The sequence below is a fragment of the Plecotus auritus genome (genome assembly GCF_963455305.1).
Source record: "Plecotus auritus genome assembly, chromosome: 3".
NCBI lineage: Eukaryota > Metazoa > Chordata > Mammalia > Chiroptera > Vespertilionidae > Plecotus > Plecotus auritus.
This window is the reverse complement of record NC_137772.1, coordinates 172,283,551-172,297,307: the sequence shown is the minus strand read 5'-3', so window position 1 is coordinate 172,297,307 and position 13,757 is coordinate 172,283,551. Positions and strand designations below refer to the sequence as shown.

At 39.9% G+C, this 13,757-nt stretch overlaps 1 protein-coding gene across 1 annotated transcript in view; it reads right to left on the bottom strand.

Moving 5' to 3' along the window:
* TESPA1 (thymocyte expressed, positive selection associated 1) overlaps positions 1–13,757 on the bottom strand; it is a 44,136-nt gene that overhangs the window by 24,838 nt on the left and 5,541 nt on the right. Inside the window, exons 2-3 of the mRNA XM_080661157.1 lie at positions 3,992–4,199; positions 3,199–3,241 (exon numbers count right to left, since the gene is read on the bottom strand). Coding sequence (XP_080517283.1) covers positions 3,199–3,241; positions 3,992–4,154 — 206 coding nt within the window. The 5' untranslated portion in view covers positions 4,155–4,199. The remainder of the gene's footprint in view (positions 1–3,198; positions 3,242–3,991; positions 4,200–13,757) is intronic.

The window sequence follows — 13,757 nt, the reverse complement described above, 5'->3', positions numbered from 1 at the left end:
ACCTTTTTATTGAAAGGTCCCTTAGCATCATTTCAAGTCTGAAGTACAAGAGCCAAAGTATTGTTCTCCTATATACCTAATTAATAAAGAGGTGGATTGGATTATGAGAAGAAGCATGTGGCTATTTTTAGCTACTCCCAGCAATTTCCATAGACTAAGTTTGCATAGATTTTAAACTGAAGTCCATACATGATTTTGGGGCTCCTGATCCTACCTCTGATGATTATAAGTAACACATTCATGTGCTAGAAAATCCCCTGAGAGCCTAAGAAGAGAAAGAAAAAAGAGAGGCATAGTTTGTAAAGACATATACAATCTAAACCTGCAGCAGAAGGGTCTGCTACTAGATTCGATTACCCCGAGAGACACTGACACTAAATTACCAAGGAAGGTGGTGGACTTTCTTGGAAAACTTGCCATAAAACAAAGCCCTCTTGCTACCAGAGGGTGTTTGACATTGAAAAGAAGATGGAAATTATATGGTCTTGAAATAAAATTTGAAAAGTGCCTCCCAGAGTGTACAGATAACTAGTGAATGGGGGTTTCTTGTCCATTTTCTTTCCTCTGTGGCCTTGGCAGCATAACAGTCAGGACAGGGGTAACTCAGAAGGTCATATTTAGAATACATTTCCTCCCATCTTCTTCATTGTCCAATATCAAAATCAAGTATTGCTTCACTAGCATCAATCATCATCCTTTAATTTTTCTGATTTTCCCATATAATTAAAAGTATTACATACTTATTTGGGAGGATTAGAAAATAGAGAATATTGAAAATATTTTATGAAAAATATTTCCTTTTCCAAAAAAATGTAAGCATGCTAATAATAGACTTCCTTGTGGCCTTTTTGAAGTTTAAATATTGAATTTTTTTCAACACACAGGAAAGTAAAGAAAATGTGACAGATACCCTTGTACCTGCCACCCTATTTTCATACATGTAAACGTTAGTCATATTTGCTTCATATCTGTTAATAACAAATAAATAAAATGTTAAAGATATAATTAGTCTCATTTTACTCCCCATTCCTTCCTACTTTCTTCCTTCCTTGAGGTAACCACTATCCTGGAGCTAATCACATCTGGACATACTTTTCTGATAAAGAGATGGATTGATAGATAGATAGATAGATAGATAGATAGATAGATAGACAGATAATAGACAGACTTATTTTGTGAAATTTTAAAGTAGCATAAAGCTCCTACTTTAGAAACCTTACCACTCACATATTACTACAGAGCATACAGCTCTTGTATATACATCATGTCTTTTACGACTTTGAAAACTTTTGAAACTTTTGAAATTATTATTCTAGTTCTCCACTTCATAGGTGAGGAAACTGAGATAGAAAGAATTTCAGTTGTTTTCTTACAGCTGTTTACACAGACAATTAGCAAAAAAAATTAGGCTCCAATCTTGGAGTCTTTCCACTACCAGGCTACATTTTCAGCATATGTTTTGTATTAAGGTTTATCTTTGTAGAATACAGGTGGGGAAAGGTGATTTCTGAAGTTTACAATCTTATATTTCTGTGAGTTTATTCTTTTCAAGTAAAATATAGTGTGTTTGAAGCCAAGGAGCATATTTTAAACTATTTGGCATCCCTCTAGGTCATTTAGGCAATCAGACAGTTAGCAAATGCACAGTTAATAATTGTTGATGTGAATTGATAAAACAATAGTGGTTAATGAGATGTTAACTGAGACAACTGGTTCTCTTTTACAAATCTGGTGAAGTATTTTTTAAAAATATATTTTTATTTACTTCAGAGAGGAAGGGAGAGGGGAGAGATAGATAGAAACATCAATGATGAGAGATAATCATTGATTGGCTGCCTCCTGCACACCCCCTACTGGGGATCGAGCCTGAAACCTGGGCATGTGCTCTTGACCAAAATCGAACCTGGGACCCTTTAGTCTGCAGGCCGACGCTCTATCCACTGAGCCAAACCAGCCAGGGCCTGGTGAAGCATTTTAAATCTTAGGACACGCCAAAACTTGCAAATGTCCTCATCCCTACATTCACTTTACTTCTCTGTATTTTGATTACCTTTAATTGACTTTGAAGTCATTGAATTGTGAACCAGATTAGGACTATAAGGATGATATGTTTTGTAAACAACAAAAACACAAAATAAATCCTTTTTGGCATTAACTTCTGGGTCATAGTTGAAATAAACAACATTGGATTATTCAGTACTATCTATTTCCTACCAAATAAGCAAGGATGGGTTTTTGTATATGTTAACAGATGAGTTTAGATTAAAGGCTACATTAAACTTGAACCATTCCTGGAGAAGAAATAATGAGCAGACAGGAATGATAAATTCTGAGAATTCATTATCACACAAATGATCAGGCTTAAATAGGTCACAGAAGCTTCCCCTCTGTTTCTGGGTAGACTGAGCCTAAAATGGTACAGGCTGGTGGGGTGTGGGGGTGTCATATGTTAAAGTGTTGTTTTTTTTAAATATTTTTATTGATTTTAGAGAGAGAGAAATCAAACCAGAGGAAAGAGATAATACATTTTGACTTGAAATACTTGCTTCAATTCTTTACTGCTTTGAATGACTGGAGTAAGCCCCTTGTCCTATGTTCTGCAGTAGAAATAAACAATATAGTGACAACCTCTGATCATAAGAACAATTAGGTTTCTAACCTCTTTTGTTACAGAGTGTTAGACTTCTATCTAAGGGAAAATCAGTAAAGAAGGGATCTGGAACTCAGCCCAGCCATTCCCCAAAGTTGCAGATTTCCATTATTCTTGGCTTTCAACCAGATCCAGCCTATATTTCCAGACTGCCACCATAAATTAGTTTCATCCCAGAGATGCCCACACTCACTCCAAACTCTTTTACTCCCCTGTTCCCTTAACCCAGGGGTGGGCAAACTTTTTGAATCAAGGGCCACAATGGGTTCTTAAACTGGACCAGAGGGCCGGAACAAAAGCATGGATGGAGTGTTTGTGTGAACTAATATAAATTCAAAGTAAAGGAGCGGAGGGGAGAGCAAGAGAACTGGATAGAACAGCCGGATCCGGCCCGCGGCCGTAGTTTGCCCAAGGCTGCCTTAACCTAACTTCCAAACATTAGGCCCAATTCAAACCCATTTTCCTGTTTCTGAGTTTCCATGGACCAGTGCCTATTAGCATATCCACCCATCAGCTGTGTTCAATCCCACCGAATCTCCAGCACTTACCCACAGTCCTGCAGCCAGTCCTCAATCTTAGTGACTGGATTCCCTAGGAAAGTCAGACATCAGATCACTGTGAGAACGGAAGGAAATCAGACTCCCTCCCTACAACTCACCCCATTCTCAAGTTTATCCTTATATAAGCCAAAGTGTAAAAATGGATATTTCTTCTCTCTGCCCCCCTGTCCCTTTCCTTTCAGGAATCTGGAAAATGCCCAGTATATCAAGCCCACTGCTCTCTTTCCCCCAAGGTTTGAGAATAGGGGTGGATCCTTCCCCTTAAAAAAATTAAAACAAAAAGAGCACAATATTGCAATTGTGTTTCCTACTAAATAAACAAGAATGGGTTCATTTATATAAGATTTTCTCCCCTCTTATGGCTGTAATCTCATTTGAACATCAAAGAAGCTCTGAGAGGCATATAGAAAGGGTACTATCACTATTTAAATTATTCAAATAAGTCTTAGAGAGGTGAGTGACTTGCTAAAGGTCACATAGTTTGTTGGTGACAGAGTTATGGCCCGAGTCCAGGCATTCGGGTTGTGTAACCTTGTTATACAGACAAAATAAAACACCCCAAAGCATTTACAGAGAACCCTGGCCTCAGGTCCTACAGGCAGCTTCTCAGGATGATGCAAAACTGTGCCTCTTCCTGTTTCCTAATCTCATGCCTGCCTCCATTTCACATTTGCATTACTTTACCATTCTTTAAAATTTATTTAAACCAGTCAACATGAGCCGCCCTGGGGGCCTAGCCTAAACAAGGGACCCACTGCCCACCAGTCTGACTGCTTCGTACCTTCCTGGAAAACGTCATCCAGGCTGGAAGGCTCGGGATCTGGGACATCCTGCAGGGCAGCTGCAGCCTCCTCTTCCAGGACCTGGGTCTGCCAGTGACGGCTCTGACGGAGCCAGGCTCGTCTCTTCTCCCAGGATGTGGGGCTCAGAACGGAGCCCTCCATGACCCTGGTTTAGACTTCAGGGTCTCCTGTCACAGTGATGCTGCCCTGAGGGTTGAAGCACAGTGATACTTCCTCATCCTCTACCCAGAAACCACCTCTCCAGGGTATCTCCCGACCTCCCATCTTCCCAGATCCGCACAAAGCAGCATGACCCTTCTGCCCATTTGGGAGGAGGAAGGAGATGTCTAGCCCTTCCTCCATCCTAAAAAATAAAATAAAATAAAATAAAAATAAAAATAAAAATAAAAATAAAAAGAAAAAGAAAAAGAAAGGAATGCTCTGAACAATCCAAACCCCAGGGCAATCTTTCAAATCAGCAAGCCTAGAAACTTAAGACATCATATGATTTAAGGGGCATTAAAAAAGCTCTTCCTGCTTAAGGAATTGCTACTTCTCATGCTAGCTGAAATTGTGTATCAGAAAAACATTTTTCTTTAATCCTTAAGGATTTTGTCTCAGAATCTTCCACTGACATTAAAATATCTATAGATTTTCAATTTATAAAATTCACTTTACTTGATTCTCATAAAGGTATATGAAGAAGTCTCAGATCTCAAAGGTTGAACAGCTTTTCTAAGGTCTCACAAACAGGACGCCATCCTAACTGCAGTCATTCTGGGTTTGCTTTGTTTTGTTTCCTCTTTTAGATATTAGGGGGTCTGCACAGGATACCTCTTGCGGGGGGTGGGGATCTCTCAATAAAAATAACAAGGAGAGCTTGCCTTAAGCAATTAGCAGTCACCACCTTCAGGGTCATCACTTTTGACTTTGTGAACTTGGGTTTCTCCATAGCTATAAATTAATTCCCTAGTTCATCAATCTATCTACATATACAAAAGGCTATATGCTAAGTGTCCTTTCCTCCATCGGATGGGTCGCTATGATGCACACTGACCACCAAGGGTCAGATGCTCAGCGCAGGAGCTGGTGAGGTGCAGAGACTTGGCAGGGGCGGTTCTCAGGTGATGCACCCCGAAACCAGAGAGGAGGGAGCCCAATTCCTCGCGAGGCCGTGTGATTCCACCTTCAACCGTGGGTTATGTTGTTGCTGGAGCCCCGAATCTGGTTTACTGTACACTTGCTTTTGCATTCCACACCCTGTACGACAGCAACTTTGCAGAGTGCCCTCTCACACTCCGGGACCCCTCGGGGGATGTAGGAGAGCCAGTTTCAGCCTGATCCCACAGGCCAGGTCAAGGGACCCCACCTGCTGGAGGGTCCCCAGTCACTCTGAAGATGCCTTTCAAGGCAAGGAGCCATTCAGGTGCGGCTGGCCAGGGAGGAACTGCAGGAGGTTGGCTCCAAAACATGTCTGGCCCTTCTCCCCCAGTCCTGCCCTGCCTGCCACCTTCTAATTAATTTCCTTTTAATGTGCACAAATTTGTGCACCAGGTCACTAGTATATATATAAAACCCTAAGCGACTGGTTGGCCATTTGACCGGTCGACTGTTTGACCAGCCGCTATGATGTGCACTGACCACCAGGGGACAGACACTCAATGAGGGAGCTGACCCCTGGTGGTCAGTGTGCTCCCATAGCAAGAGTGCTGCTCAGCTGACCAACAGGCACCAGATGCTGGGCTCACGGCTGGCGAGCACAGCTGTGGCGGTGCGAGCTTCTCCCACCTCTGTGGCAGCACGCTACTAGGCGGCAGCAGGCGCAGCGGGGCCAGGATGAGCAGGAGTGGCGCAGCGCCTGGCCTGGGCTCAGGCTCCTCCCTGGCTGCCTGCCACTTCGCGCACTACTACATTCCCTGAGGGGTCCCAGATTACAAGAGGGTGCAGGCCAGGCTGAGGGACCCCACTGGTGCATGAATCCATGCATCAGGCCTCTAGTGTGTTTATATTTCTTTTAGCACTGCCTAACCAGCTCCTCTGTATTCTTCCAAAAGATTCATTCTGATAGCGCTAGCCATTTATTCAAAGAAGAAGAAAGAAGAGAGGAATCATTTAATTGTCCAAATAGAGCTTAAAAAACTCAAGGTGAAAGAACATTTATTGGCTTATGCTCTGTCCTCCTGCCTCCTCCTACCTGCCACACTCAAAATAGTAAATCAGTGGAAAGGGAACCATCGTTCTCTACTGCTTTGTCCCTCTATTCCCTGGAGCTGTCATAACACCTTCGTTATTTTAGCTACACTTTTAACTGTTGGAGTAAAAATAAAAAAAATAAAAAAAAAATAAGGAGAGTGCCAGTTTCCAGACACTTAAAAACAAAATCATTAGTGAGGCATTTAACAATTTAGTCACTGAAATTGCTATTTCTGAAGAGAATAACCAGAACATAAAATACTTTTGCAGAACCATAAAATAGTTTTGAAAGCCTCTGTTTGTTACAGACAAAACCTACCCAGAGAAAAAGAATTCCTGTTGTCTGATCTAAATTCTTTTACTTCGGGTCTAACCCAAGAATATTTTTCTCCAAAGAGTAACAGCAGTTGGAATTATGAAACTTTGTTAACTCTGGGGACCTGTCCTTTTGTCCACTGCCTGTGCCTTTTAGGGGGAATTAAAGGATTTAATTATGCTTTTGACACAGGGAAGCCACAAAGAGGGTATAGCAGGGATAATTTGTCCTTTGGTCAGAGCTGTTGTGAGGTGATGAAAAGATGGTGAAACTGTTACTAGAAAGAATTGGAAAAGCCATGATCAGAGTTTATTTACCTAGTTAGTTGTGCACTTCCAAAATGTTTAATGGGTTGCTGTCAGTGAGCCCAGACTTGCCTATTGTCTTTAATTCCCACAGTGAATGAACTTCACCTAAATCACAAGAGCTCTTTAGCTTACAAGAAGAAAGATTTTGATGGTTAAGGGAATTTAAAAGGAAGGCAGGAAGGCAGGAGGGCAGGAAGGGAGAAAGAAAAAAATGAAAGAAAGGAAGGAAGAAAGGAAGGAAGAAAGAAAGAAAGAAAGGAAAAGAAAAAGAAAGAAAGAAGAGAAAAGGAGGAAGGGAGGAATATTTGACATCCACACTTTATTCTGCCACTTGCTAATGGTATGGCATTGGAAAATTCAATGCCTCTTTTTGGTCTCAGTTTCTCAATCAGGACACTCTAGTTTAGCATATGCCAGAATCTCACTAACTGAGATGGTAGATGGAGGCCTCAACTTGAGTTTCAACATCCTCTGTGATATGAATCTACTCTATATTCTTCCCACATGTTTGAAACTTCATCACACTCATATAAGCTCATTTCCCCTCTACCCCCTGAAAATGCTTATATTTTTTTATTAATCTTTGGTTTTTCTCACGTTCTTCACCCCTTCCCCCACTCCTGTCCTTCAACTTTGGCAGACTTAACCTGCAAAACTCAGCTCTTAACCAACTTTCTCAGTTTGTAGAGTCAGGCCTGGTTTGCAGAGCCTACAATAATAATCACTTTTCACTGAGTTCCTTTTCTGCTTGATTTTCTTCTTCATTGTTATCACTAAAATACTTTATATTTTATTTGTTAAGCTAATTTATTGTTTACTCCTCTGATTAGGACATAACCTCCATGAGGACAGAGATTTTTGTCTGGATTATTCACTGTTATGTCCCTAATGTCTAAAACAGAATCTAACTCATAGCAGTTGCTTAATAAATACTTATTCTCTAATTGAGTGAATAATTTTAGTGGGTGATTATTCCCCAAAGGAGCCCAGCATCTTATAGAATTATCATAAATACATGTAGGAAATCAGCTTCAAAACTGTGGACAATAAGCTTATAATTATGTGTTTACTAAGCATACAAAAATGTTTTGGGCTAGAAGTTAGAGAAAAAGATGAATGTGAGGGTTATTCTATGACTTGTTTCTACTCTGGAAGTTCCTATAATTGTGAACAGAAGTTGTATTTTCTTAACTATTTTGATTTGTTTCTCTGTCTTATGCAGAAAAGTTTTACTGAATGTAAATACCTAAAAGAAAATTCCTATGGAAAGAGAATCCTCAATGCTTAAGAGTTTCAAAGAAAGGTTTACAAATAAATATTCTAGTTAGGACAACAAGAAGGCTGGACAACTTAAGGACTCTACTGCCTATTGAAAATGACAGAATTTTCTAAGCAATTTGGGTGAGAATTGAATAATCTCTTCTCTTGAAAAAGCAACAATGGCCTTAAGTCTGAAATAAAATATGCAAGGTATATCTATGCTAATCTTTTCAACTGTGGCAAACTGGAGATGGGACCAGGGAATTGAATTAGCTAATTTTCCTCAATTTCTGCCACACTTGGGTTGTAGAGACCTGTTCATGCCGTGTTATATGGAAACACTGTAAGTGCAGGGAGAAATAGAATTGTCTAGTTGGTGGTATCAGCAGGAAGCAGTACTACTGGGAGATAAGAAAGGGGGTATTCTTAGTGGAAATCTGGAGGAAGCAGCAAATGATTATCAGACAAGTACATCAGCAGTGAGAGTGTTAGAAAGCATTGAAAGATGGGGCTGCACACAGCTATCAAGATGGCACCTTTGAAGGTCTTGTGACCCCTTGTAATAGAGAGAGGGGCATGGAGATATTTTTCTTCAAACAGGTCATATAAACACATACACCTATATGTACAATGGAGTTTGGTGCAGTGCAAAGAGCACTGACCAGGAATCAGGAAACTTGGGTATCCTTTCAATCACTGTGTGCAATTAATTGACTTCTGGCAAGTCAATTAGATTTTCTTTTTCATTCTGGAATGTAAAGCTCTTTTTAATTAAAGTATAGTTGGCGTACAATATTATATTTGTTTCAGGTGTATTACATAGGATTTGGCATTTATATACCTTACAATGATCACCACGAAAAGTCCGGTATCCACTTGTCACCATACAAAATTATCGTGATATTATTGGCTGTATTCCCTCTGCTGTCCTTTACATCTCCGTGACTTATGTTATAACTATACATTTTTACCTCTTAATCCCCTTTACATTTTGCCCATCCCCCCACCCTCTAGCAACCATCAGTTTTTCTGTGTCTATGTTTTGTTTGTTCATTTGTTTAGTTTTTTTTTAGATTCCATATATAAATAAAATGATACAGTATTTGTCTTTTGCTGACTTATTTCACACAGTATAATTACCTCTATGTATATCCATATTGTTGCAATGGCAAGATTTCATTCTTTTTCATGGCTGAATAATATTCCACTGTGTGTACATACATACAATTATTCTTTGTCCATTCATCTACTGATGAACACCTATGTTGCTTTCATATTATGGCTATTGTAAATACTGCTTCAGTGAACATAGGGGTGCTTAAATCTTTTTGAATTAGTGTTTTGTTTTTCTTTAGATAAGCACCCAGAAGTAGAATTGCTGGGTCCTTCTTTGTCTCTTGTTATAACCTTTATTTTAGTCTGTTTTGTCTGATATAAGTATTGCTATCTCTGCTTTTTTTTTCTTTTCCAATTTCATGAAATATCCTTTTCCATCCCTTTCAGTTTGTGTGTGTCTTTCAACCTGATATGAGTCTTATGTTGGCAGCATATGTAAGGGTCTTGTTTTTTATCCATTCAGTCACCCTATGTTTTTTGAATGGAGCACTTAGTCCATTTACATTTAAAGTAATTATTGATAGATAGGTACTTACTGCAATTTTAATTGTTTCCATATTAGATTTATAAGTGGTTGGTCTACTACCTTTTCTATATGTTTGCCTTTACTAGTGAGATTGTTTTTTTCTTTCATACATTTTCTTATTTCTAGTTTCAGCCTTTTCTTTTCCACTTAAAGAATTCCCTTTAACATTTCTTGTAATGCCAGTTTAGTGATGATAAATTCCTTTAGTTTTTGCTAGTCTAGGAAAATCTTGATCTCTTCTTCAATTCTGAATGATAACTTTGCTGGTATTCCTGGTTATAAGTTGTTCCCTTTCATCATGTTAAATATATCATGCTACTCCCTTCTGGCCTGCAAAGTTTCTGTTGAAAAGTCAGCTGATAGTCTTATGGGCATTCCCTTAATATGTAACTAGTTGTTTTTCTCTTGCTGCTTTTAAGATCCTCTTTTTATCTTTAACTTTTAACAATTATAATTTAATTATAATGTGTCTTGGTGTGGATCTCTTTGGGTTTACCTTGTTTGGGATTCTTGGTGCTTTCTGAACTTTGATGCCTGATTCCATCTTCAGGTTGGGAAAGTTTTTGGCCATTATTTCTTCAAATAGATTTTCAATCCATTTCTTTCTCTCTCTTCTCCTTCTGGGACCACACAACATTCAAATGTTAGTACATTTAATGTTGTCCCAGAGGTCCCGTATGCTATCTTCATCCTTTCAAATTCTTCTTTCTTTTTGATCTTCCAATTGGGTGATTTCCAGTATCCTGTGTTCCTGATTGTTGATCCCTACTTCTGGTTCATCTGATCTGCTGTTGATTCTCTCCAGTATTTTTTTCATTTCAGTTGTTACATTCTTCAGTTCTGATAGGTCCTTTTTAAAAAAATAATTTTTAACTCTTTGTTGAAGTTATCAATTGAGTTTATCCACTTGCTTGCAAAGTTTGAGGAGCATCCTTAAGAATACTACTTTGAACTCTTTTTCTAGTAGGTAGCTTTCCTCAGTTTCATTTAGTTCTTTATTTTGGGGTTTGTCTTTTTTTTCCCCCTTTTACTTGGAACATATTCTTTTCTCTCCTCACTTTGACTGTTTGTTTTATATATTAAGTAGGTTAGCTACATCACCTGGTTTTGAAAGTGTGGTCTTATTTAGGAGGTGTCCTGAGGTACCCAGTGGTGGAATCCCCCTTGTCACCAGAGCCAGGTGCTCCAGAGATGCTCCTTGAATGGATTAGTGTGGCCTCCTATTTTGGTTGGGCCACAGCTTTTGTGGACACACTGGCAGGCGAGGCTGTGAGGTCTGGTCACTACTGTTATGGGCACACTGGTGTGCAGGGCAAGCCTTCTATGTGGCTGGCTGCGAGGTCCAGCCATGCTAGTGCAGACATACTGCTGTTGTGCTGGTGTCCACTGAGGCTACCCATTGGGGTGGCAGGGCAGGAACTGCTTTGGAGTGGTGACAGCCTGGATAAGTCCTCAGGGAAATGCTAGGGTGAGGTGAATGGTGTAAGCAAGTTTAATGGAGAGTATCAGAAATGGTGCCTGCCAGTGTCAGACCAGTTAGGTGGAAGGAGAATAAAAAAAGAGGGAAAAGTGGCACCTTTTGACTCAGGAGAAAGTTTCAGCAGATCCCAGTTCCTCCAGCACACAGCCTAAAATTAGTCACTATATCACCTTCATGTATAAACTAGGTGCTTTTCAAACTGCTCCTTCTGTGCCAGGACTCAGAAAGAGCACCACCTGCGTTTCCTACAGCCTTTTGGCTCCCCAAGATGTAAGCCCTGTTGGTTTTCAAAGCCAGATGTTATGGGGGGGGTCCTCTTCCTGGTGAGGTCCCCCATGCTAGTGTTCAGAACACTCGCTCTTTGGGGAAAACCTCTGGAGTTGTGCTATCCCTTCCACTTGTCAGTCACCACATGGGTCCTGACTAGACTTAGTCTCTATCTCTCCTACCTGTCTCAATGTGGCTTTTTCTTTATGCCCATAGTTTTAGAAAATCTGTTCTGTTAGTCTTCAGGTCATTTTCAGAGATAGCTATGTATATGTAATTATAGTTTTGGTGTCAATGAGAGGAGGTGAGCTCAGGATCTTCCTACTCTGCCATCCGAAACCTGAAGCCAAGAGCCTTACTCTTGAATGCCAATTTTGCTTGTCTGTGAAATGTTCCTTGCAGTTGGTGCACTACCCCTGCAACAAACATGTCTTTGGATGGGGTTGCTGAGTCACTCTAGATTTTCTATTTGGGCATTGGTTTTAGCTTCTAAAAAATTAATCGGTGGGCCCAGCCTGTGTGGCTCAGCAGTTGAGCAACCCAGGAACCGAGAGGTCAATGGTTCAATTCCTGGTCAGGGCACATGCTTGAGGTGCAGCCTTGATTCCTATTGGGGGGCATGCAGGAGGCAGTTGATTAATGATATTTCTCTCTCATTGATGTTTCTATCTCTCTCCCTTCCTCTTTCTCTAAAAATAAATAAAAACATCCTTAAAAAAATAAAATAAATTGGTGGGCTTGATGTTTTGTAAGTTTGCCACCAATACCAATGTTTATGAATTTATTCTAGTTGAATTTGAAATATTTGTAGGAATGATACCTATAAAAAGTGCATTTGTATAGTTTCCCCCATAAGAATTAAAAAGTAGTCCAGTAGCCCCTGAATTTACTTTCCATTTGGCAACTTTCCTTTAAAATGAACACTAACTTATGGGGTTTCTGGATTTCCAACTTTCACTGACTCAGGAAAGTGGTGAGCCTGATGAGGGAGGCTAAGAAGGAATCCAAATGTGTGTGATTCAGTCAGGTGTTCCTCACTGACCTTCAGTACTTGAACTTTTCTGCTTTAGCTTATACAGCTTCATCCACATTTCTCTATACAAACAAATTCTACCTTTTGAAGGCCTACTCAAGTCATCTGCTTTCAATTACCTATTTCTAACAACTAGCACACATCCTATATAATAAAAGCCTAATATGCAAATTGTCCCCTCGACCAGGAGTTCGACTGGGAGTTTGACCAGGGGGCAGGGCCGGCTGGCCAACCACCCATGGCCCTTCCTCCTGGCTGGCCCCACCCAGGCCAGCAGTGGCAGCAGCAGGTGGCCAGGGGAAGGGAGGTCCTGGCCTGCGGCACTGGGCCTCTAGTATTATAATAAACAAGAGATAAGCGGTTACCTTTTTCTTCATTTCCACCACTTCCTGTGGTCTGTTCCTTAAATCTTATTTTAGGGCATTGCACAGTACCTTGCAACAAAAGGAGCTCAGGAAATGCTATACCTACATATGAACAAGAATCACACTGGTGCTGAAAAATTATTCTTCTATTTCATAGGACAGGTATTCCTGATTTTCCCTATGGTTTCAACTCCTAATGTATGCATTTTGTATACCTTGTAGTAAAGAGGAAAAAGGCTTGGGGCTTAGTCAAGTCAATCCTTTGTTGATATAATATAAGGGTCACACTAGTCTGACTGAATTCATATGCTTAAACTATCAAATTTTCCTATCTTAAAAATGTTTCCTAGAATTTCCCATTCTACATTTTCATTTCTTGGTCAAAAGTTCTTTCTGGAATCTGCATACTATCTTTCTCAATGCTGGTTTATGTTATAATAATACATTTAATCTACTTTCTCTGAGGATGAAAATCTGAAGCTTGTGATATCTTTTCTCTGATATTCCCAGTAACCAACCCCCCAAAAGAAAACATCAAAAGTCTACACTGCTTCTCTAGCTACTTGTCTGAATCACCCCAAAGTCTTAATTTTGTGCTCTGCTATCGTTACCAGCCCTTTGTCCTTTACTCTTCCTTACATTTCTTGAAAGGCTCACTCCAAAATATTTCTCCACAATCTGTCAAGTGTTCAGAAATATGATCACAACCAAGTAGAGTAAGAGAGAATTCTCTGTTCTGAGTATGTTATAGTAAAAAGCAGAATTTGTAGCAGAGAGGGTTGAAGTTAAACAAGAGAACAAACCTCTAGTGGTTTAATATTAGGGAGTGGTTTAAGAGCTTTGAAATGAATATTGAACAAAAATCATAACCAGAAGCAGTAACGTCAGTAGCAGAGAAAAC